At 32.0% G+C, this 27,422-nt stretch overlaps 1 protein-coding gene across 2 annotated transcripts in view; it reads left to right on the top strand.

Annotated features, from left to right (window-relative positions):
* The window catches only part of LOC108908391 (nitric oxide synthase, salivary gland), a 167,415-nt gene that overhangs the window by 69,896 nt on the left and 70,097 nt on the right, over positions 1–27,422 (top strand). For both annotated transcript variants that reach the window (XM_018712428.1, XM_018712429.1), the window contains exon 4: positions 9,208–9,370. In XM_018712428.1, coding sequence (XP_018567944.1) covers positions 9,208–9,370 — 163 coding nt within the window. The remainder of the gene's footprint in view (positions 1–9,207; positions 9,371–27,422) is intronic.

Genomic DNA, 27,422 nt, shown 5'->3' with positions numbered 1-27,422 from the left:
CCCAGCCATGCAGAAACAGGATTCTGTTAACAAACATAAACAAGTTTCTGAAACTTTAATAATAAATCGTTTATGCATGGAAGCTATACCTGCCTCTAAACCCTTACAGCCTCTCATTGTCAATTATAATATAGGCATATACTTAGATAAAATACCCAGCGCTAATGAAAACGTCTAATTGTTCCTTTCAGACAAAACTGCCAGCCTGTCTAAATGCGGCAGACTGAAACGGGACGATAAAATCAAAACCGACAATAAATTTAGCTTTGTCGTAACTGTATCTCCATTTAAAGCTTACAGCGAAGTTGAAACACATTGTTGGCATAATTATATTTTTGCTTTGCGTTTGCTTTGGGCTCCCTGGTCGTTGTGAGGGTAAAATAGTTTTCGTAAATTGCTTTGGATTGGATGGATATAGTGGAGCTTTTAATGTTTTGGCAAAGTTTGTCTAACACATAACGATGAGGTACAAAACTGTTTGTAAATGCGGGTATTGTCAGTAATGTCATGAAATTTTGACAGTACGTAAGTGAATGATCTACCTTTTTCATACATGACTCACTAAAAATACCTATTTTTGAAAAGTCCTGTTTGCTTAAAGTAAAAAAAAATCAAAAAATCTTATTTGTTGCCTTTTTTTAAAACAATAGTTTATTAATGATTTTTTACATAAAATTTTTCTTCTAAATTTTTTAAATAAGCAAGTTCGATGGGAAATTCAATTCATTACAAAAATTTTTCCTATAAACATGCCGAAATTCTGCTTCGTTTTCGTGTTATATTTAAAAAAACTGCAAAAATGCATTTTCACCCCTATCTTCAATTTGTAACGTTATTTAATATTTGTCCACATGGACTAATAACTGCTTGGAATAATTGGTTACAAAACCCAAGTACACTAAAAAAAGAGGCATCCAGTTAAGCTACAATCAGGTGCAGTGAGATCACAAGGTCGTGGAGTATAGTACAAAATTCTTAATGTGTAGATATTCAGGGATCGGTGCTGGGACCGATAATTTTTCTATTATTTATAAATGACTTGCCTACTTGTATGAATTCTGCTGCTATAACGCTATTTGCTGACGATACATCTGTTATGGCTTCAGCTCCGACCCATGAGGAACTCGTTAGAGTTTGTGAGAACTATATTACCTGTTTTGACAAATGGTGTAAATCAAATAACCTTATCTTGAATATTAATAAGACAAAAATAATTTACTTCCATAATAAACCTGTAAAAGATACAAAATTGTATTTAAACTTTGATAAAATCATTTTGGAATCATCCGAAAGTACCAACTTTCTGGGTGTTCATCTTGACTGCCACTTAAAGTGGACAGATCACATAAATGTATTATGTGGAACTTTGAACAGATCATATTATGCTATATCACGGATAAAGAAAACTATGCCATTGTGTGCCTTAATAAATGTTTATTATAGTATAGTATATAGCCATTTGTCTTATAATGTCATTTTATGGGGTTGTGCTGCTAACAGTTACAGGGTCTTTCTAGCGCAGAAGCGTATAATTAGAAGTATATTTAATATAAAGTCTCGTGAAACTTGTCGGAATATTTTTATTGAGAACGGAATCTTAACTTTCCCATGTATCTATATTTTTAAAGTATTATTGTACGTCAAGGAGAATATTCATAACTTTACAAATAATTCTAAAATTCATAACTTCTCTACCCGAAATTGTGACCTGTTTTGTATTCCTAAACATAAAACTAAAAAATTTGAACTGTCAGCGTACTATCAAGGAATAAAATTTTATAATAAATTACCGACACTATATAAGATAATGGATATTAATAAATTTAAGGTTTCAATTAGAAAATTGTTACTGATCAAGTGCTATTACACTATTAAAGATTTTACCGATGACAATCTCTAACTATGTATGTATTATCTGTTTGTTTGTCTTGATTTATGACCTGTCCTATACATGTAAATGTCTAAATGGATTAATAAATATTATTATTATTATTATTATTATNCACAAGGTCGTGAGGTGTAGTACAAAATTCTTAATGTGTAGATATGCTCTTATACTACGAGGAAGGAACAAGATTTAAACAAAATATTCTTAAAACAGATTTAATATAATTTAAGGTTAGTGAGTTTTAAATTCTACAAAAAATATCAATTTTCATCAAATTACAATAAGGTCTAATTTAAAATTCTCGACAACAGATGACATAACAAATTGAACTTGGACTAGATATCTCCACTTGACTATAAAAATTTAAAACAACAGTGATGGTGTGAACTTCTGACAAGATTTGGCAACTATATGGAAGGGTCTTACTCTGGTTAATTTGTACTATATATGAGGGGGTGTTGACGCTATGGTCATCTGTCAGATGTAGATGGCCAGGTGGTTATCTGTTGACAGACTCCATGACAACTTCCTCCCAAAGATGGTGATGGTTAAGAAGCTCTGGATCCAATCGAATCAGTTGTCTCGGTCAGAAGATCCGATAAAAATGGATGTGTGTCGCGAAGTACGATCTGCTTGGTTGGAGAGATAGTTTAGAAGAGAGCGAATGTAAAAGCTGTCACGTATTTTACAATTCCGGTACCGCGCCATCTACAGTGTAGGAAAGTACCGATGGTCTATCAGAAGTTACGTGAGAGCGATAAAGTAAGTCGTAGAAATCCATGTGATAGACAAGGATGGCTATAATGAAGGCGTCTAATAGTCAACGCCCATTTCGCCCTTCCACAAATAAAAAGTGGATCTTATTTGTGGAAGGGCGAAACGGGTGGTGACTATGAGAGGTCTTCGTTATAGCCATCTTTCTCTATCGCATGGATTTCTATGGCTTACTTTATCGCTCTCACGTAACTTCAGATAGACCATCGGTATTTTCCTACCCTGTATGTTAGATGTGAGACGGGTTCCGTAATACGGGTGGTTCACGATGTTAGTGTGCGGATAATTTGGAGTAATTATGGAGTAAATATAGATGTTATATTAAAAGTGATGTTATACAGTGTGAATAAAATAAATGAAACGAAATTAATAAAAATTTCGTTACAAATTTCAACCCTCTAATTTAATAGCACCCCGCTGTTTTTTCATTTTTAATGACCCTGATAAATTTAATGATAAATTCTTGAACGTCTTCCTTCCTTTTTTGCAAAAAATGAGAATTAAAACGTATAAGGGTAAACGCGACGAATATCGGAAAATTGACTAATTGTAAGTTTGAGCCATATATCAGTTAATTTTCATCTCCAAAAATACTTCATAACCTCTTGTTTTGAAGGAAATTTTATCTAATTTTGTTATGAATCCTATCTTTACCCAAAAAAAAACTAGAGGCAAAATGACAAAAAAAAATAAAAAATCGAATTATTTGCTTTTTTGTCAAATTGTTTATTAACAATTTTTTACATAAAATTTTCCTTTTAAATTTTTTAAATAAGCCGTTTCGGATGGGAAATTCAATTCTCTAAATAATTTTTCCTATGAACTATAGCGAAATTTTGCTTCGTTTTCGAGCTACAATTAAAAAACTGAAAGGTGTGGTGCATTTTCACCCCTATCTCCAATTTCCACCCTCTAATTTAATATCATTCCGCGGTTTTTTAATCTAAAATGACCCTTTGAACGATTCATGTAATAAAATATCTTGAACGTCATAGTTCCTTTGAAAATCAATAGCTTACAAAACAAAATACGTTTATAAAAGAACCTACCTAAGCACGCAGCGAAGGTTCAAGCATTTATCTTTACTTTTGTTAAAATTTAATTGTTCTTTCTTTACATGATATCAATATCTGTTTGTTATTGTTTTTTCTTATTATTTTCAAGATTTTTATTGACTCACTCATTTGCGTGGGTTTAGGTAGGTTCTTTTATAAATGCATTTTGTTTTGGTAATTAAATGACTTTTGGTTAGCGTCGTGTTCCTCAATTCATTATCATTATTTATTTTTTGCTCATTAATTTGCGTGATAACAAAAAAAGATATCGAACCCTTTTTGCGTCAAAATGTAGCTATTTTTATGCTCTTCAAACTAACCCATAAAAAATTTTATCCTGCTATTTCACGTTTTTTAGAAAATGTGAAACAATCTAATTTGGATAAATAGCGCCAATAAATAAACAACACTTTTCTTAAAAGTTTCAAACTTATGCTAGTCATCAATTTTTTGTGTTGAATTCATTTATGTAAAGAAAACTATAGCATTGCATTTGAAATTTTTGAGAAAAATTCATAAAATGGCATTCTTTTGAAATAACACCATCTACAGGTTTCCATATTGAGATAAATGACATTATTTATTTATTTATATATTTATTTATTTATTTATTTATTTATTTATTTATTTATTTATTTATTTATTTATTTATTTATTTATTTATTTTGAAGTTACAATATCCAACGGGACAAAGTCCCAATTATAGGATAAGGTAAAACAGAAAACCTTAAATAAATTTTAATAGAAAAAGACAAACTAACATTAAATATAAAAATATAAATACTACATAACATAGAGCAGTCAAAATATAAAATCCAGACAAAAAACTTAAGGATAAACAATAATAAATAAGCTATTTAGTAAGTTGGTACGAGGTGTGGGTAATTGTAAAACGGAGTGAAATCTAGAATTAAGTCTAGGAACATGATATAAAATCCTTGAGACTAACGAGTCTGCATTTAACGTGTTATTTATGATTTTAAAAAGGAATATAATTGAAAACATAATTCGCCTACGACAGAAACTATTAAAATTAAAACAAGAAAGCAATAAATCTTGAGATTTACCACGAGGAGGATAAAATCCATAACTAATAAAATGAATAGTCTTTAAAAATCTCCGTTGTACTTTCTCTAAATGAATATTATAGATATTATAAATGGGACTCCAAACAACCGATGCATATTCAAATTTGCAACGCACAAATACTGCATACAATATATTTAGAACCTTTAAAGCTTCAGCAATAAATTGGGTTTTCTCAACTAGATTTGAGGTAGTTTCACAAAGAAATAAAGCATGAAAAGACCTTTCCAACGAGGTATGACACTGTGGGCTTTTGATGAGCCAATCCTTAAAAAATGCATTTTTCTGACCAGACATTAGGGGCTTCCCCCACCCTTTCTGTCGAGAGATTAGATCAAAATGTCAATAACAAAAGTTATATTATATTTCTATGTTTTGGTAGGTAGATTGCGCCCCCTAGTGGCCGAGCTACGAACTTGAAAACTGTTTTCAGCGATTTCTCTTATCAGATTTATTAAGCAAATTTTTTTCCCGGAGCTCTAGGGCCTATACATTCTCTAATACCGTACCTCGCCGACCTTAGTGGGACACCCTGTACATTATAACCACGTGTACAATTCGCAATGTACATAAATCCATTGAAAATCATTGTTTAAAAAGGAATAATTAGGGAGATATTTTTTTATAATCCGTCCATTCTCATTATTCAAACTACTTTACTTTATATCTTTGACGCCACAAGTCAATATGTTTTTAACTATTTGAAATAAATTCGTAAATACTCAATTACATCTATTTACGAGACACTTTTTATTGTCTATCTCCACCTATGCTCTGTCAAATATATAAATTTCCACGTTAAATTCTTAACAAATTGTGTCGTTTATTGTAAAAATGTCTGTACTTTCCACTAGTCAAATAGTGAAAAAAGTATATAGGCACATAGTTCCCTTTTTTATCGAAATCTGCAAAAGACGCAAAATATTTTATCAGACATTTGCAGGCTTGCGGGATCAAGCCTTCGTATTCCCATCTAATATCATAACTTTTACAAAAACCCTCCGAGCATGTTTGATCCGCCTTTCATTTTCCGGGTGTACAATGCTTCTAACAATACTTTTCAAAATAGATCCTTAACCTGTCTTAAGGATACATCCATTCATATAATTCTCACACACCATTTTCTCATCTATAGTTCCATGTAATAACTGGTAAGGATTCAGATATAATGTTATAAAAGAGTCTCGTCTAAGCGGAAGTAATATTTCAGATAAAATCATACGGAAACCTGTATCTGTTGTTCGTCTTAGATTAATTAGTTGCAGTGAAACTGATTTATTAACAGCAATTCGTGAAAATAATGACAACTGTCATAGTTGCACAGGACCGTAACCACTTCTCCTAAAATTTCTTCCTATGCTTTGACCATGATGTGTCTCGTAATTTATACTCGAATAGCAATTCGGCGAGTATATATTTCATTTAAAAGTGTTGGTCAAACATTCCATGTTTATGCCAGATTGACATGTTTTCCTGAAAATCACGGGAACTTACCACTGTTGAATTTTCCTCGTAGTCAAATCTTGGGAGACTTGTCAAACTTAAGCTGCACGCAAAGTTACAGCTTGCTGGTAATCATTTTTTTCTTTGTAGGTGGACCCGTGGGCTAAAAAAGGAAACGGAAAAATACAACCAAGGCAACTTTGCAAGATTTCCAATAATATCAAAATGAACTGATTAAGAAATTTGAAAAAATAAAACCTAATCTTTATTTCATGAACCATAAAGAACTGTGCGAGCAGATAAAATGTTATACACCACGCATCAGTTAAGCATAATTTACCAGTCTCGGACCCCATTGTTATTTAGTTTCTGACAAATAAATATCTACTAGAAAAATTTTCAAGAGACAAAATGTTTTAACAAATCCTTCATCTTTAAAACACAAACATTTCGTTACTTCGTTAATTACAAGCTATTTGAACATTTATTATTTCTGATTTATTACATTATATCCGCAATGTAAAATCAGTACATGAAAACGAATACTTTCGTCCGATTTCCAGGTAGCTGCTTGCAAATGCATGTATTCATGAATTTCAAACACGGGCCCCATGTGTAGCAATAAAAATTCGAAATATATATTAATGTTTAATATTCCTAGCTCTCTAGGTAAGGCATTTTCTTATAGGACAAGGCCTTGCATCTATCTATGTAATATTTCAAATATTTCAGTAAAAATTCAACAGACACGTACACATTTTGGTCACGAAGCTTGAGGTTTTACATATTTATATACCGTCGTTTTTATTAAAATATTAATGATTGACTGGGAGGGAGTCTTTAAATTGGCATGATAGCTTCAATATCAAGATCTGAAAGATATATGGCAGCAGGAAAATATGTATAACTTTCAAAATAGAAGGGAACGTTATAAATCTTATTTTCACTTCTAAATTTATAAACAGCAGATGTAAGTGCATAGGTATATTGCTTTAAAAGTACTCCGCTTTCAAAGTTTTCTTATAAAGTTGAGAAAATCCGAAGTTTATAATAAAACGACTGTTCTAGCAAAATTGAACGGTGTCGCAATAACGTTGAGTTTAGCCTGTTGAAATACTTTGAGATTTGGTACTATTATTGTAAGACAAACGACGATTTCTCTACAGAAATAAGTTCAATATGTTTCTATAATCATGTATTCATCTTGAGATCACTTTGTCTAAATGACATGGATCTGTGCTACACAAATTACCATCAATAAGTTTTTATTAATTTCTTTACATTGTAAGGCAAACTACATCAACAAAAAATAAGCCGTCTGGGAACTTTCAACGAAAACGCTGTCTAAACCCTTTGAGATACAACAAAATAATGTATGGTGGAATTGTGTATCTTATATAGGTCTACAGAAAAGTCCGCGATGGCACATGTCTATCTCTTAAGATAACATACTATATCCATCTTAATACTTTAAAAAATGGGCAATTATAAAGCGGTAATTGAAAAGCTATTTACACAAATATGGTATTAATCCTTATCATTTTAAATAAGTTAGAGGCCTTAAGCATTTCATGCACATTATTTTACTCTTTTACACCTTCTAATTTAAATTAGGAGTAATCGCAAAAAAAATACGGACGCGAGAATAAAATTCAAGCGCCTTGCTTCGCTTGATGCGATCGCCGACCCTCCCCCCGCACCGTCTTGCCTACTGTTTAGCTAATAAGTCGAACGATAACGCGCGCGTGATCCTTTATAAATTGACTTGGAGCGAATGGAGGTGACGACTGACGGCTGTGTTTTCTTTCTGGGTGTTGTTGGAAAGTTATAATTGCGTTCGATATTTTAAGGTCACATTTTTGTTTTGTATTTGTTGTCTTTAGGTAGTCGGAACATACATAGATACTTGCAAACATACTTTTATTTCATTGAGTTTTAATAATTTGTTTGTTTTTTTCTTATTGTGAATCATTTAAAACTTCATAGTCGCATTTTTGTTTCGTGTTTGTTTTCTTTAAGTAGTTAGATACCTAACTACTTACTTATTAATTAAAATTGATAGTCCTGAACATAGGTACTTTAATTTAATTCGTTTTGTTTTCACATTGTTGGTAGTTACTTATATTGTTTTAAATTTAAAGGTTTTGCATTTTTAGTTTTGAGTTTGTTTGTTGTCTTTAGGTACCTATATAGATATATCGTGAATTATTTTAAAATTAATATTAGGGTCGCATTAGATGAAAGATGATTGATTTTTTGTTTGTTACGATTTAACTCAAAAACTACTCAACCAATTTTACCGAAAGCTACATCTCCTCGGAGTAACATAGGCTATTTTATATTTGCCCGTGCGAAGCCGGGGCGGGTTGCTAGTTAGTGATAAAATAAACATATTTAAGTAGTTGCTGTTTTTTCCCCCACACAACGCTGAAAACGAATGCGCTGTCGTTAAAAAATATTTCTTTGGGATAGACAAAAGAAATACCGAACCACCTCCTGGCAAAATATGTTCCTCGTTATTAAAATTAAAATCATCCTGACGTTTATTCTGAGAACAAAGATACGTTTTGTGCAATTAATTTTATTTGAGTTTGAACAAAACCTGTCGATGAAAAATATTTTACAATTGATCAGTTTTAACTTATAGCTGTCTACACTCAAATAACTTATTACATCATAAATTTTTTCCCTAGTCATATGCAGGATGTTTGTTCACAGGGTAACCTATTATTTTAGCGTTACTTAACTTAATTTGAAAAAAATAATTCCTTCATTCGTTATTTCCGCTTCGCTCAGATTTTTAACCAAGAAAATAAAGCCTTTCTAGAATTTGTACCTAAAAAATATTTAAATGTAGGTATTTTATTTTAACTCGAGGTATTGGTATTTTAAGTTGTATGACAAGATATCAATGAACGAATCAAATTCTGACAATTTTTTTATCTGTTTCCTTAATTTCAGAGCCCAGAGTCCTGCACACACCGTGCGATGGGAACAGGTACAAAAGGAAATCGCCGCGACCGGTTCTTATCAACTGACGGAGACAGAGCTCATCTACGGTGCCAAGTTGGCCTGGAGGAACTCGGCAAGGTGTATCGGCAGGATTCAGTGGTCCAAGCTCCAGGTAAGTGAATCTTAAACAAAAAACAAATTTAAATTTTGCAAGCAAAAAAAATGCGCCTGTATTACAGCAAAACGTCTACAGCAAAAAAACTTGGCAATTGATAGCTAAATTTCCTAAAATTTTGATAAAGTAAAGCAGTCATATGCTATTTTGGGGCAAGTTTTAGAATTTTGGGGAGTTTATTAGGCAATTACACAATAATTTAACCTAAAATACCATAACAATTAAATTTCTATGTTTTTGTCATTTTGTGTTTAAGTTTTTTAAGTATTCCGCTGCCTTGTCTTGCATTTTTTATATACAGGGTGTTATATAAGTGCGTGGCCAAACTTCAAGGGGTGATTATTTAAGTGATTCTAAGACGAAATAGATCAGGTCAAGTATTGTTTTTATATGTTTTATACATATAGGGTGTCAAACAAAAAAAATAGTTTTTTCGTAAAAACCTTAATAATACTTTAGACGATTTTGTTGAAATTTGGCAGTATTATTATGGTAGAAAAGGGCTAATTTAGCCCTAATTATATTGCCCGGGAGGCACCTTAACCAATAATTTTAACAAAAAAATTTGCGCCACTGACTTTTTTAAATCTTTTAAATTTTTTTTCGCATTACGCAACAAAAAATGTAACTGTTTTGTCTCTTGGTTTTTTTCGTATCTTGCTGCCTTCTTGAAGAAAAAATATAAAAATCACTTTATTGCATGTCCATGTAGGTACAACAAAAAAAACATATTTTAATAACTAATAAAACACAAAAAATTTTTTTAGCTAGCATTAATTTTTATTTACAATTTCTTAGACTAGAATAAACTATTGGTATGGAAAAAAGAACGGGTACACCCCAGTTTTTGATAATTTGTTAGTTTTAATATTTTTTTATGTTGTTCGGGAGACAAAAAAGTTGTATTTTTAGTTGCTTACAGCTAAAAAATTATAAAAATTTTAAAGTCAGTGGGGCACATTTTTTTTCGTCAAAAATATGGATAAGGTGCCCCCGGGACAAAATTGGCTAAAGGATTAAGATTTTTATGAAAAAAATTTTTTTTTTAAAGTTTGACAACTATGATTATATAAACTTTTCGTATTAGAATGACTCAAAGAATCACCCCTTGAAGTTTGGCAACGTACGTAAATAACACCCTGTATGTTTAGGTGCTATTTACATTAAAAGATTATCAAAATTTAAATGTCTAGTATCTTAAATTAAAATTTGAGATTATTGTTAAATAAACTGTTCAAAATAATTTTTTATATTGATCTATGCGAAAAAATGGATACATCAATAAAATAAACATTTCAATAATATTTGCCTTGAGTTTCTTTTAACGAAACATAAACCTATTGTTTACACCTTATAAAAATATATCTTCTATTTCAATGTTGGTAGTACGGAATTTGCCTCAAAATGGAGGGACATTGCAATTTTTTTAATCTGGAGACTTTATTATTGATTAAAGTCCCTTGATGAACCTAATTATTGTTCTTGTTTGCTCCAAAATGGTGATTTAACGAAATGTCAATTTATAATAGAAACTTTTTTTTTAATTTACTTGTAATATAGATAAAAATATTAAGGTGTTGCCCAATGAATTGTTCAAAATATGCAAAATAAATTAACTGTAAAAAATATCATTGAAAATCAAACTTATATTGCAAGATTTGTTGCAATAGAGATTTTGCCCCAAAATGGCAATTCATCTACATTAGAACAAAACAGGAGATGTTGCTTTCCAAATTTTACATTAAATAAATATAAATCTAACTAACGCTTGCATAAAAAGCTAAATAGGCCTTTAAATTTAAAGTAGCTTTGCCTAAAACAGTATATTATTATGGTAATTAATCTAACTTTACTTTGGTGTGATTATAAAACCTGATGTAAATAACATTACGTTTGAAATTAAAACTGATTACCTTTCCGGAAACATACAAATACATACAACAAAATAAAAATCTTGTTTTGCGTCACGGGTTATTTCTCGTACAAGTGCCTGTTGCAAGTGACGTGTAGCTTTGTGTGATGGAGAGGATATGATTATCAAAAGCAGGTTTTATATAAGCGATGGACAATGCTTAACACTTAACTACTTAACGGGTGTATCATGATGTAAATGTTGATGGAAACACAGACATAAGTACATCCGCAAAGTAAAAATAAGTTTCCACATGTACTTTTTTGTATTATCCTGGATTCTCTAGTATACAGTTTAATTAACTTACGTAGAAATCTCGGAAAAAGTGAGAGATAGGTACTAAGTTGATTGTTTAAATTCAATTTGCAGAAATTATGTAAAATTATGATGCGACGTACTACTAAAACCTGGAGTTGAAGTGTCATTGTAAAGAATCCTGTTGGCTATTTCATTTTTATTACTTAAACTGTCAGCAACATAACTTTCTGCAATTGTGGCTGATTTCCAACCACCACGTCTCTTGATTGCTAATACATTAACTCCTGTATTAGCCAGTAACGTTGCCGATGTTCTTCGGAATGAATGGACTGTATATGTTTCAGGATGTTCCAGTTTGAAAAACTATGCAATCTTATCAGGAATCATAGAAAAGGTATTCTTGCCGACTGGTTGGTTGTAACATCTACCTGCTTGATAGCGCATAAAAAAGCGTGAAATTTCAGTATTAATTTCCAATCTAATCTTGATATATTTCTTGAGAATTTCTAGGTGAGAAACAGAACCCAGACGAGAAGTAATTGTAAACCTACGTGACATACCATTTTTAGAATCTGGAATTGTAACTATAATAATGTCATCGACATTTTTGAAATTGACGTTGTCCAAAGTAAGTCTGCATAACTCTTCAGAACGGCGTGCTCCTACAATGCCTAAGACTACACTACTACCGCTACCTTCATTAGCAAATATGTCATCGGGTGCAACTTTTACGTAGTTTTGTTTATAAACACCTTAGAAACGACAAAATCCTAACAACCAATGCGATTTTGCAAGATTTCAAATAATGTCAAAATGAATTAATTGATTAAGAAATGTCACAAAAAAACCTAATATTTATTTCATCAACCATAAAGAACTGTAGGAGCAGATAAAATGTTATACATCACGCAGCAGTTAAGTATAATTTACCAGTCTCGGACTCTATTGCCAGCCCTCGCTCCGCTCGGGCGCAAAATCGTCCTCGACTGATAAATAACTATATCAGCGGAACATCCCCATTTTCAAACAATATGGCCAGAATTTTCACACACGGATGGATTTTCAAGCAAAAATATATGTTTGATTTCATTCCATATCCACATCATAACCTACAACAAGTAAATTATGTTTTATGCACGATTTTCATGTTACATTTGATAGTATTATCATCTTTCAGCAATTTATAGAACATCTAGTTCCGCTTGGTTTAAAGCTTCCTCCTTTATTTTTCTCTTTGGAAGCACTATCCAATTCTATCGCAATAATTAGGCTGCAACCACTTCCACATCTTCGTCCATAACTCACAGCTGCAGTCGAGGACCCATTTTTCACGCTACAATAAAAATTGCAATCTTTCATACCCGCCTGATGAAAATTTATGTTGCCGCAGCTTTATTTAGGAGGCATCGCCTCAGGTACAGAAAATGAAATTGCCTGTTCCAGTCATAAGTTAACATGACGCGATCCGTATCTTCACGGATAAATTGGTTACACTCGCTGTTATCTCTAAGGAAATTTGTACATGTTTCGAATCTGGAAGTTCGTAGTTTGTCGCGCCCCAAAAGTAAAAGTTTGTTTAATGAGTTGGATGCCACGCCTTGATAGGGCCAACTAAGTGCTAGAAAGAAACGGTACAATGGATGGATTTCGTGTATGTCATTCGTTATGGGGCTGTGGAGATAAATTGCTTTATTTGAAGGGTATTCTGGTTATAAGAACTATACAGGACGTAAATGAAGGCTTGAACTCCTTGTTCATTAAATAAAAACGTTTTTTCTCAAACTCGTTTCCTTTTAGAATGTCAATGTTTTCTTTCTCAATTTCAGATCCCAAAATATCCTATTCTAATACTTTAGTCCGTTGCTAACAACCAGAAAACAGTACGTATACTAGAAAATTGCTTTGTCCAACAGTTGTATTTTGTGCATATTTTACCGGTTGATTTCTAGTGATTAAATCAAATTTCAGTCACTAGCGACAAATTTTTTCAGTAATAACCGCAAAACAAATAATAGTATACGCAGCGTCAGCATTGTGGTACAAAATTTTCTTCCTTTTTCCTTTCCATTTTGAGGCATTTTTCCAAACTAATGTACAGCCACTACTTGCCTGCTACCTTTTCCATTTGAATAGTTAGAAAAAGTGGTAAATTTCAAAATTTTCTTGACGGCATGCACATTACCTACAGGGTGATCGAGAATGATTGACCGTGCCGCCTCATACTGATTTTTGATGTGCGGCATACCAGTTTTTGATACCAATACTAGAATCATGAGCGCAGGTTGAGGGATTTTAATGGTAAACAAATAATTACGTTCAAACGTCAAATAAATTAGGTTACTGTCAAAAATGGAAATTCATAATAAAAATATCAATTATTTAACAAAAATCAAAGTTGTTTCACAAATTAAGCAATACTGATGGACCAATAAATGTTATTATTGTTATTATTATTAAAGAGGATGACAGAATCATTCTTATTTCATTTACAATTAGAAAAACTTTCAAATCAAAGTTTGATGTAGCTAATTTTGAATAACGACTGTAAGTGCTTCAGCGCTTTTAATTTTTAAAACGTTATGAGTTAATCTTAAAACAGAAGCACTATTGTGGCTACATTCTTGGCATCTAAGACGATTCAGCTATACAGCGATACGCTGCAAGCTGCTGTTTTTCATCAAAACAAACTGCTGTATGCTTATAAGACGACTATTTTGCAGCTACTGCTTTCACACTTCTGAATATCCAGCGCAAGCGATCCAGCCCAAAAATTTATGCTGAATATTTTAGTTAGCTGTCGAAATTCAGGAAAAGTGTCTTAAAAACATTTGCTTCAAGCAAATGCAAGCAGTTGGATGTGCTTGATTATGTTAGATGGTAGGATTGTCTGTATGACCGAGAGCAATAAACAACAGTTACATGCAATATATAATAACAGAGTAATTGGAATATTTTCACATTTTATTGAATATTTTACCTTAAAATTACATAAAATCCATAAAAATATCTATATTTTTACAATAAATGTTCAATATGATGTCCATTGTTGTTCAAGCAGGTATTAATTCTTCTTTTCATATTATTAAATACATTCTGTAAAACATTTTGTGTAATACTCCTAATTTCGTTTGTAATTGCCTCTTGAAGTTCTTCAATCGTGTGTAACCGTTGAGCAAATACTGAATTTTTTAAAAAACCAAATAAATAATAGTCTAGGGGTGTAAGGTCAGGAGAATGTGGTGGCCATCTATCTCGACTGATTATTCGATCATCATAATACTCTCTAATCAACTCTAAAGTTTTGTTAGAGGTGTGAGCTGTTGCGCCACCTTGCTGAAAGTATCCATGATGGATTTCATAGTCGTGAAGTTACTCAAAAAATGGTAACAATATTTGCTGCCGATATACCTGCCCAGTTACATTTTCACAGAAAAAATATGGTCCGATTATTCTTCTACGTGACATAGCTACCCAAACACCAAGTTTAATAAGGTGCAGAGTTGTTTCACGCAAAATATTAGGGTTTTCTGTGTTCCAAGAGCGATAATTTTGGGAGTTTACGTACCCACTTAAATGAAACCACGCTTCATCAGAAAAAAATGTTAGATCTAGAATATCGTCGTCATTCAGATTTTCGTTAAACCAATTGCAGTATTGCACACGTTTTCCAAAATCTAACGGAAGTAGTTCCTGCACAACACTAACTTTATAAGGATGAAAATGCAACTTCTTTACTGCTTTATGGCATGATGATATTCCTATAAACAATTTAGGAATAATGATACAAATTTTAGAATAAATATTTGTTATTAAGTACCTGTTTGAGCAGATAACCGACGTAGTGATTTGGTTGGACTAGCTCGTAAGCGGTTTTCAACATCTTCCAAGACTTCCTCTGTAAGAATAGACTTTCTGCCTGGAGATTTTCCTCTACAAACACTTCCAGTGTTATGGAAGCGTTCCACTAATCTCTTCACGTGTCTCGAAAAAATTTCATAATCAATTTCATCATTTGGAAATTGTTCTTGAAATTGTAAATGACACGAATTCATCGAATATTTCCAACCATTACCATTGTTTTGTCCACTACGAAAATAGGCCTCCAGAAGAAATTTATCATGTTCTAATGAAAATGCCATGTTAACCTAAATTAAAAAACCGATTAGGTTAGAGAACAACATACGCAATAAATTAATTACTCACGTATAATATCCACCTACTCTAACTGTAGTATTGAAAAATACTGTTTTATAATGTCGCAAAATATATCAGGTAACAACAAAATCAACAAAATAATATTCAAGCCAAAAAATCCGTGCGCCAATGAACAGAACGTCAAATTGTGAAATCGCCACAGAACACCATGAAATTGCACGGAAAAAAAAGTAATTTTAGCAAACGGAAATCAGTTTTGTTAGTAATTGGGATAGTGTACGTTCAGAATCCGGTCAATCATTCTCGATCTCTCTGTATTACCTTCTATTCAACGGCATATAAGTTTTATTTGCGACAACTGATCTACTATTAGTCCAATCGGTTTGACGCACAATTAAAAATACCGAAGTGGCTAAAATGAACCACAGTATTTTTTTAATGAAAATATGTGTCTTCAACTTCAATTTCTGTAAGAAAACAGCGGCCTATGGAATTAAAAAAAATTATCTTATCTCCAGAAGGTCGTAGAGCAACATTTTTTTTTAATCGTGTAAAAATGCCAGTAATCGATTCCTGTAATAGACATTATCGAGAAATTAAAATCGAAAAAGATATTTAAGAAAAACACGACCAAAAAATGTTTACTACTTTTTTCAGTCATTTTGGACACTTGATAAAAATTAGAAGAAAAGTCGATTTTCGAGATGACCTTTACTTCGAAAATAATAATATAATTTGAAAAAAGGCACTTTTTTGCTTGCCGAGGGCTACAATTACAGCAAGTAACAAGTTTCAAAGCCTTAATTTGCAAGAGATACAGCAAAAACAAAAAAAGTCGATTTTTACGATTTTTTCGATATATCTCCAAGTAATATAGTGTAACCTGAGGGATTATTTCTTTATCTATCTATATATCGTTATGACCAGTATCATAACGAGTCTGGATTTCAAAAGAGTTTACTATTCAATTCTCGAAAGGAAGTTTATAATTATTACCATTATACTTTAATTAATACGTGGGAACTGGAAATGTTGTATGTTCAGAGAATGAATTTCAGGCACATACCCTCTATTGCTTACGTAGAATGTAATCCAGTGGAAACGGAAACACCAAAACTTCCAGGAAGTTTTTTAATAACAATCAAAACAGAACAAACAAACAAAATAACGACACAACGGGCTCGAACAACATTATTAATTAATTTATTGACACGCGACAGCGTACCGAGATTCAGGGAATGCGTGATCCACAGCAAAATTTGGAATGACTTCCCATTATTAAATTAACCCGAGACTCTAAAACTAAGTAGACTGCTCAATGTGAAACCCAGGGAACTGCTTTCTTCGGAGATATCTCCTGAATTCGACACCTCACTTCGACACGTCCATTTTTTGGGTCCAGAAGTATCTGTTCTTATCTTATTGGCGGGAACCCTGAATATCGGGACGCTTTGGTATAACTATGCCATGTTAATAATTACCTAATTCACTGGACTTACATTTATATTAATAATTCTGTGACTAACTGAACTTACAAGTAACCCTAGCCTTCCTCTAGTGACTCCCTGTAGCAGTAAGGGACGGATTAGTCAATCTCATTTAATATATTCATAATAGCTTGGAAAATCCGCCTAAAAACCAGCTATTTGATCTATTATTTCCTTTCCAATTATTATCAATTTAACAATTTAATTTAATTTTAATTTGGAACCTCTACGCTCTTCTCGTGGTTTCGCGCGTTATTAAAAATATGGGTTTCTTTGTTCTGTCCCAGCATAGGTTGGCGCCTCCTGGACGCGACAGATGACTGTCACATGGTCCGGACTCTAAGTTAACTTGTTCAAGAAATATTGCTAAATTTCTCCGAAGGACGACGCTAAACCTACTTGAGAGCCCTTCATTTTCGATAATTAATGTTGACTAAAATATTTTAGTTCCGAGAACTAATAAATAAATTACTACGCGTCCCGGCTTTTGTTACAATAGCAATCGGTATATTTAAAAATACGAATCGATAGGTTTTTTTGATAGTTACAACTTTCTCATGTAACTTTTTTCGATTGGAGTTCAAGTCGTTTTTATTAGCGAAAAACCGTTTTTTACTTTTATCAATTTTTTAGGTCAACATTTTGGCACTACAAGTACATTAAAGTACTGAATTTGACTTTTATTATAACAATAATAAAACAGAGATTGTTGAAGAAACGATTTTATAAGCAATTAGATTGTAGTGAAAAAATTTTACTTTAATAAAAATTCCTTAATTTATAATAATGACTGCGAATTCGGAAAAAGTATTATAAGTACCTCGTAGAAAAAATATATTCCCGGATTTCAGTTCACATCAACAATAATTGGTATCATCGTCCGCCATTACTGCTAGGTGCACAATGTACTATTTGCCGATATTAATGTCAGATTCTAGTAAAGCCGTTTTATGAATAAAATTACACAATAATGACAAATTTTCATAGCTTTTCCGAGCTATATATATGCTTCGCTGCAATTTTAAATCATTATGCGAATATGTAAGTAATGGAGGAAGGCAATAATTCCGTAATGTATATTATGTATACAGAGTTTGGACGCATGGAACCGGGAAAGCAAATATAGAAAGCCAAATTAAATTGTGGTCTGGCACCCTCTTACAATTATGGAGGGTTGACGTAGTCCTCCCCAATGATCACTTTACACGGAATATTAATTACTGTATGCTAATTAACAGACGCCTACATGCATTCCAACTATTTAGTTTGACAGAGTCTAATTAAGGCGGGTTTGATTGACTTTGAATGACATCTGTCTGACACGTCTTGTTGGGATCGAAGCATAGGCGTTCGAAAAAATCTATCAACAGACAACAATCTATCAACAAGATGTAAAAAGTCAACAAAAATGTATCATGTTGTTTGGTAGAAAGTTTTACTGGAATTTTAATATGTTCTTTCACATTATGGATATGTTCCTTTACATTAGGGATATGTTCTTTCATATTAAGGATATGTTCTTTCACATTAAGAATATATTCTTTCACATTAGGGATTTGTTCTTTCACATTAAGAATATATTCTTTCACATTAGGGATATTTTGAAACTCACATACAACACTGTAACCTCTATCAACCATTTTTAACTTGATATTTTAATTCAAACTTTTATGAACAACAAAGCGACGTCAACTACAGCAATTTATTATAATATAATATAATAATAATAAATTGGTTCAGTGATTCACGTAGCTTTCAGGCAGAAGGGATATGTTTTTTCACATTAAGGAAATGTTCTTTCACATTAGGGATATTTTATAGCAATTTATTATAATATAATAATAATAAATTGGTTCAGTCATGTAGTCAGAATGTTTCGACGTTGCTTTCAGGCAGAAGGGATATGTTCTTTCACATTAAGGATATGTTCTTTCACATTAGGAATGTTCTTTCACATTAGGGATATTTTGAAACTCACATACATTACTGTAACCACTATCAAGCATTTTTAATTCAAACTTTTATGAACAACAAAGCGACATCAACTACAGCAATTTATTATAATAAAATAATAATAAATTGGTTCAGTCATGTAGTCAGAATATTGTTCTGACGTTGCTTTCAAGCAGAAGGTATATGTTCTTTCACATTAGGGATATACTCATTCACATTAGGGATATGTTCCTTCACATTAGCGATATGTTCTTTCACTTTAGGGAAATGTTCTTTCACATTAGGGATAAGTTATTTCACATTATTAGGCAGAACATTTTCAGTAATTGTTGCTAACTTTTTCTTCATTTCCACGTAGGTATCAATCGGATAATTTCCTTTTGTAAGTCTAGTGTTTTTCTCATTGGCAAATAATTACGAAGATTTCGTTTTAGTACCTTTAGGAATATAATTAAATCACTTGCAGATTACCTTCTCATAATTTTGTACTCTTGATAGTTTGCTCCTCGTATTTCTGTGTCCACAAAAACTAAGGTCGCAAAATGACATATTCTTGTATGAGCAACTCATTCCCTGTAACAAAATTTGTTTGTGTTCGTATTAATAGGTCCTTCACCAAACCTTCCTTAAAGTTATTTATTTTAAACAACAGCAAAGCTTATATCCTTACGTCGACGACAAAGATGATCTCAAAAGTCCTACTAGTGTGGGGTAGAAGCGTCGTGTTATCCTCTTGTGGCCCACAGAGCCTAAGGGGTATCCGAATAAGTTTCAACAGGTCTCACTCCGCCGGGTATAGTGGCATCAAAGACAAATTAATCTAACGGATACACAAATTAAATCTCGTTCGAGTAGGTATACGTGAGATTGAATATCTGAAAGCGACAGATACTATTAAGGATTATTGGATGAGCTTGATCAACTCCTAAGCGATGTTTAGGAACTGTTTAAACGTAACAAACCATGTTCGTGGATTACGGGGACGATTGTTCGGAATTGTCGCAAATAAAACTTCATTCCGATATAGAGGAAGGTGCTGGAAATGTCGTGGATTCTCTTCTACCAGAAAAATGATTAATTCTATGTGAGATTGCGTTTGCTCGTTACCAAGAAAGAATGTTTGACTGGCGTACTTTGATTATTTATCAAGAAAAACACATCGTCTCTTTGGACATACTATTCAATATTAAGTAGTGCTTTATAAGTTAAAAAAAAATTGAAGCATAAACAAGATGCATACAAACCTAAAAATTAGTTATTTGTTTATATGAAATTATCGGGATATCATTTAGTTCAAACACGTCCTTGTATGTCTTAGTTCCTAATTTTTAATAGCAATGTTACAACTGCTTCATTTTCGTGTTAGATGGGATCTGTGATGAAAAAGTATAACAGTGGCAATTTCTCAAGAATATTGTGACACTAATTAAACAATGCTTTAAACCAATATGTAAGTGTGTTGTGCGAAAGCAAATTTCCCGGTAGATAAATAAACAAATAAATAAACTTTTTTTCGTACTTTAGAGGGTAAGACATTTCAAATCAACTTGTATCAGTAACTTTCAATAAAAATCGAGAGTGTATATAAAAACTTCTGCTAAACGTCTGGGGAGATTACAGAATGTGTCCCAGAAAGTCCATATTAGTCGATCTAGCTCGTATACCCAAGGGCGGTCATCTTATGAAACTTTAGAGTTATAATTTACGACAGGTTCCCATGGTGTTCATAACGACTTCAACTTTAATCTAGCTATATTTCCGAAACAAGATTGGTGGAATTATGAATTATTGATGTGTTATAGAGGTCGTATCTTGATGTGTCAAGGCCAGGACCGGGTTTAGGCCTGATTCAAAAATAGCCTTTATGCATTTAAAAACTGCAAGCATGTTTTAAAAAATTGTTACCACATTGTGACTCAACAACGATTTTTGTCCTCCAAATTTTTTGTTGAGTTTCTATTTCTTAAAATATTTTGCCACTCTAAAAATTAAATACTGGTTAGCACTCATTTTCAGTGTTTCTTTTCGTTTATTATTAACTCAAATAGGGGTCTTGTTTTAATTTTTTTTTTAAATTATATTATAAAAATTGAGAGATCTTAGAAACAAATTACTAGACAAAAATTATTATCACTATTAACTACCCTTATTTTCTAAATGACAAATGTTTAGTACAATATTTAAATGTCATATTTGACATATTGAGAAATACAAAGATTTTCCTTGTACCTCTCTCTGTAGGTACTGTATATTTGACAATTAGTACATTGAGTTTCCTAAGTCTATGTCGTAGTTTCTTTCTTAGAAGTACTTATATCCCAACCATCCAGCGGTGTCGAAATTCAAGGACACTTTACTAACAGTTTTTACTACAATTAGCGCAAGTTTCATCAGTTTGCGTCAGACATCTTCAGAGAAATTTGAGTAAATGTAATACTTTTTTAACTTAGTTTTTTTCTAATATTATTGTTATAAATGGAAGGCATGTAGAACGTTGGCTGGATAGAATACAAAAAATGTTAACGCTTTTTGCACGAGTTCGGCGAGCGTATGCGGGAGATAGATAGCGATTAGCGTGCGGGAATTCCGACGAATATTACACATATTAGGTTGTGTTGTGTTAACGCCTCAGAAAAACTAGGGTGAGTGTTTCATTATTTGAAAAATGCATAATTTGATAATTATTTGTCACCCGAAATTGTATTTGGCACGTTTTCCTTAGACGATTTGGTTTTTGTAGGCCTTAAGATATACGTACGAAACTGTTAATTAGAGTTTCTATCCAACGTTGTACATAGGCGTTTCTCGAAATTCCTCCCTGATACTGTAGCTAATGCTATTGCTGTTCTTGTTGATGTTGAGCAATAAATGAGTCACATGGATAACGGAGTCTTTTGCCTATCCTATACTTACCTGACCCGATATCTTAGAAAGAGTAGCCATGTAGCCGCTGTATTTTACGTAAGCCGAAGGCACTTGGTGAGCTGTCTTGATTATGTGATCCTGAGGCTGTGAGTACATTTCCATTTGTTATAACATTTTGCTGTCTTGTGCAAACCCCAAAGAAGTAGTGGAGAGCATTTTGCCTTGAAACCTTTGATTTTCTCTACTGCAAGTTCTACAATTTTTTATATGAAAATTTAGGACAAAATTTTTTTGTAGTTAGAGTAAATCTGATAAAATAAGCGTTTTCACCGACTTCGAAAACGTATTTTTAGCTGTTTTTGTAAAGGTTTTGGACACTTTCATATTTTGGTAATTTTTCCTACGGAATATACATGAACTATAATATAGCTCAAGAAAATTAGGACGTTTTTTTTAGTTAGAATAAATCTTATAAAACTAGCGTTTTCACCGAGTTCGAAAACGTATTTTTGGCCGTTTTATAAAGGTTTTGAACACTTTCATATTTTGGCCATTTTTCCTACGGAATATACAATAATGCTTAAACTATAATATGACAATTTAGGACAAATTTTTTTCTTTAGTTAAAGTAAATCTGATAAAACCAGCGTTTTCACAGAGTTCGAAAACGTATATTTGGCCATTTTTATAAAGGTTTTGGACACTTTCGTATTTTGGTCATTATTCCTACAGAATGAATATACAATATACATAAATATAAAAATTTAGGACAAAATTTTTTCTTTAGTTAGAGTAAATCTGATAAAACCAGCCTTCTCATCGAGTCCGAAAACGTATATTTGGCCGTTTTATAAAGGTTTTGGGCACTTTCATATTTTGGACATTTTGCAATATACAATATACAGAAACTATAAATGAAAATTTAGAAAAAATTTTTTTTACTATTATGAACTTCTGTTCAATCTTCTGACCTAGCTTCTAGAACCGGCAAAGACTACTAGAATCAATTCCATTGTGCAAATGTTTATATAAAAATTGAATAAACAAGATAAATACTTACCATGGTTTCTAGTGTAGCCCATAAAATAGTTGCTTTCCGCAATGACAACTGTTAGGGATCTTGCTTGTGGCGTTAGATATATTTTGCATACCTAGACTTTTGGTATCGAAGAACATTGTTTGGTTTCATTTGATACGATAATTTTAGAAAATAAAAATTGAATTAGCTTGCAATGTAAGATCATTTATTAATAAAAGGAATGTAAGCGGGCCCAAATTTGAGCTTTGTGGTGCTCCAGAATTGACATTGTATGCTGTGGATCCTGTACCTTCGTATTCAACAAATTCAATTGTATTCTGATTAAAAAACTAAGACACGAGATCAATTTTGTTTATTGTTTTATTAAGTTACATATTTAATTTTTGGTTGAATTTTAAGTTTTATTTAGTAGACAACCAACACGTCTAGGGAATAATTTAATGCTAGTCTAGTATTTATTGTACAAACAGCTTCCGCGTACAGTACAAAAAAACTACTAAGATTTGATAAAACAGTTGAACGTGGGGCTGCGTTCCACGTCGAGCGTTTCGCGCAAGCATCGCCCCGGGAAATAAGATATTCCAGTTGCTGCCCTTTTTGCTCTGCGTGCTTTGATACAGTTGCACCGCAACGTCTGTACTTCCCAGAAATACGTGCTCCCTAGCATTGTGGCTTGTATCATTTCGAGGATGCTGTCAGGAATTCCGCAACAAGTCTAAAGTATGAATAGGAAGTTGCAAATTTATCAGCAAGACGCGAAAAGGGTGTTCACGACCCGCCCGGCAGAAGTTATCTCAAGTTACAGTCAGCGTGTCTGGTTTTTTGTGTTAACGCTTCCTTAAATACAAGTGGACCAGCGGAATGAAACCAACAGTTGACCAAATGGTGACCTTTCAGGGCCCTATTCATGAAAAAAGTGTCGTACTTGATTCTGCCGAGCCTACATGTATTTAAGGGGATGTTGACATGAAAACCCAAACACACTGTATACATATCCGTTTTATTTTGGGAAGCATGTCACAATAAAATAGGCGCCTTATAAAAAACACGACGCGAGATATTTATTATCAAAAGCAGTTAGTCATAAAATGGCACAAAGCTTTTTTGACACCCTGTATTAGCCACTGGTCCCTCATTTTGAACACGAATTACAAAAAAATTGAAAATCCAGAAATTATAAAGAAAAATAGAGGTTACGGTTTACAAATTTTAACATTAAGTATTTTTATTAGGCTGGCCCAAAATAAATTAATATTCTTTTCGTGTCTCTTGTGAAAATATATTAGTTTATCAAGTTTTAAGAGTCCCCTCAAAAAATCAACTCAAAAAATAGTTTTTAGAGGTCGCTCAAGATTTGATAAAATTTCCAAAATCGTTAGAATAGAATTTGTTTCTCGTTATTTTATCATTTTCTAGGTTGAAAAAAATCTCGATTCTGAAAATTTCAAATCGAAATTTTAATTTCTAAAAGTCACTTATAATTATTTTAACTTTCAAAGTAGTGTACCTAAAATGTTGTCGAGCAACCTCTAAATATAAATATCAACGAACTCATAATTTTTTTATTGAATTTATTGAGCAAAATAATAAAAATAAATCACGACACTTAAAAAAAATTTCTCGAGGCAAAATTTACTACCGCACTGTGAATATCAAATATTTATAATTTTTTAATTTTTTAAAATTTAAGTGTCTCGTGATTTATTTTTATTCTTTTGTTCATCAAATTCAATAAAAAAAATATTATTTCGTTGATATTTATTTTTAGAAGTCGCTCGAAAACATTTTAGGTACACTACTTTGAAAGTTAAAAGAATTATGAAATAAGGAGAAAAAAATAAAATAAGGAGAAAAAAATAAAAAATAAATAAATTTTTGATGATTTTGGAAATTTTAACAAATCTTGAGCGACCTTTAAAAAAATATTTTTTTTGAGCTTAACAAACTATAAACATCCAACTTTTTTGTCTCTTGTATTTCTTTCGTATCTTAACTCCTTTTTGAAGAAAAAAGTAAAAATCATTTTATTGTATGTCTATGGAAAACAAAAAAAAGCTTTTTTTTTAATAATTAATACATACAAATTTTTTTAGCCCGCATTAATTTTTATAAGAATTAAAAAATAAAATTGGAGAAAAATCTCCAAAAAGTAAGCAAAATAAGAAAAAAATTCAAGAGACAAAGGGGTTGTATTTTTAGTTGCTTAATGCGAAAAAAATTATAAAACTAAAAAATGTCAGTGGTGCACATTTTTTTTTGTCAAAAATACTGGTTGAGGTGTCCCCGGGACGCCACTGGACTTAATAATTGTAATCGAGTTACGGCTAAGTCAGCCCCTTTCTACCATAAGTAACACTGCCAAATTTCAACAAAATCCCTAAAGGATTATTAAAATTTTTATGAAAAAGCGGAAAAAAGTTTGACACCCTGTATAACTTGAAAACGAAGCATTAGCGGACCTATGTTTACATAAACTTTTCGTCTTAGAATCACTAAAACTATCACCTCTTGGAGTTTGACCACTACTTAAATAACACCCTGCATATTACAAGAAACTTTATATTTAACTTTTTCTAAACAGCCAGTTTTTTTAAATGCCGACAACTTTGCCTGTCAAGAATGCACCTCCTTTTCAATGTCCCGTTTTATTTCTTAGAGGCTGTCATTTCTTTATAGCATAAAATTGCAATAGCTGAAAGTTTATAAAGAAAAAACTTTCATTAAAAGTTAGATTCAACGATATATCAACAATATTTACGTTATTATTATTTAATATTTGTATAAAAGCTTCTGAGATGCACAATCTCTCCTGTTGCTCAAACTGCACAACGAGAGCCTATCTAAATATTATTTTGATGGGGAAATTCCATTTCAGAATAAGTACTCCCAGCTCTTGTAGAGATTCCAAATCGTTCATATATGCATGGTAAATATCATTAGACATACAAGACGTTTATAAAACTTACAAAACCAATGGTAGCATCTCTAATAACTACAACTCATATTTTCTTAAAACTTCGTTACTATATAAAACAGTTCAAGTAGTTATATGTCAAATCTTGTTTAATTAGGGTGTTTGTTTTTCTTTCTCTAAGCATTCAAACTGAGTGACCAATACCTTTGAAATGTACGAATATAGTTGTAAACCTAAACCAGAACAAGAAAGTTTTAATACAAAATAAAATGAACAAAAAGTCATTATATTAAGAAATGAACATATCAAGTATTCTAAAAATAAAAGAAGTCATATAAGATAAAAAAAATCCATGCTTAGTAAATATTTTATTTAATTCCAGAGTAAAACTAAGATCTTTCTGATCATAGAATAAGTATTCTGATGTGTAATGATTATAGTAACTGCAACCTAATGCATCTAATATAGAAGTAATGTATACATCCCAAGTCATGAAAACAAAGAAAACTTTATACGCACGCTTCCAGGCATTAGCAGTTAAAGTTGGAAACTCAAACTTTAAGTATGAATTAGTTTAAGACTTGGATAGGTTTTCATATTCCTCAGATAAACATAAACCCCTTATTATGAAAAGAAAATAAATAAATACCGTGGATGAAATTACTACGTAACAGTTAGAATTTCAGTTAGTTGTTTTACTTAATAGTTTAAATATGTACAATTTTTTAAACCATTTAGTAGTCAATTGATATCCGTTAAAATCTATTTACTTGTGAAAAAATACAGCAGTTATTGTGAGTAAATGTTTTTGAAAATTCTTATAGAGGGTGTTTCACAATAAAATAAAAGTATTTTTTCCTGTGGACTGTTATCACTTGTAAATACATATATTAGCTCTCACATGTTTTTACTGTTTTTGCTCTTTGTTAAGATATTAAGCTAATTCAAACAAATTCTGTAACTAACTTAATAGAATAAAAGCGTAAAAACCACAGAATTCTGCATGTCAAAGTCAGATCTATCTTATTTTTGAAAAATTTTCATAATGAATTTAAAAAATACAAATGATGGTGACTAAATTGTAAAATGGATAATAATGTTAAATTTTATTGCAACTATAGAATACATTTTTTTTTGTAGAATTATACAGAAATATTTTTTTCAAAAAAGAAGCCATTGGCTCCCGCGTACAATGTACTTCCTCTTCGTGATGATACGACGAAGAACAGCTGGGTCGTTTGTCGGTTGTCGCACCTATGACACACTGATGAGGACTAATAAGTCCGAAACCGGTCTGTGCCTGGTAGGTTAAACTGACAAACGATCCTACTACTAGGTGTCGCGAGTATAATTCAATGCTGGTAGGGGCAAATAGCTCTCGGAGTAGTTGTTTCTCGCGGCATTGATGACTCAAACATTGTGTTACGCCCACTGTGGGTGGCAGTCGTGCAACAAAGTACCTGCAG

Source organism: Anoplophora glabripennis, unplaced genomic scaffold (assembly GCF_000390285.2).
Source record: "Anoplophora glabripennis isolate ALB-LARVAE unplaced genomic scaffold, Agla_2.0 scaffold202, whole genome shotgun sequence".
NCBI classification, from domain to species: Eukaryota; Metazoa; Arthropoda; class Insecta; order Coleoptera; family Cerambycidae; genus Anoplophora; species Anoplophora glabripennis.
Note: the sequence above shows the minus strand (reverse complement) of the source record. Positions and strands in the feature narration are given on the sequence as shown.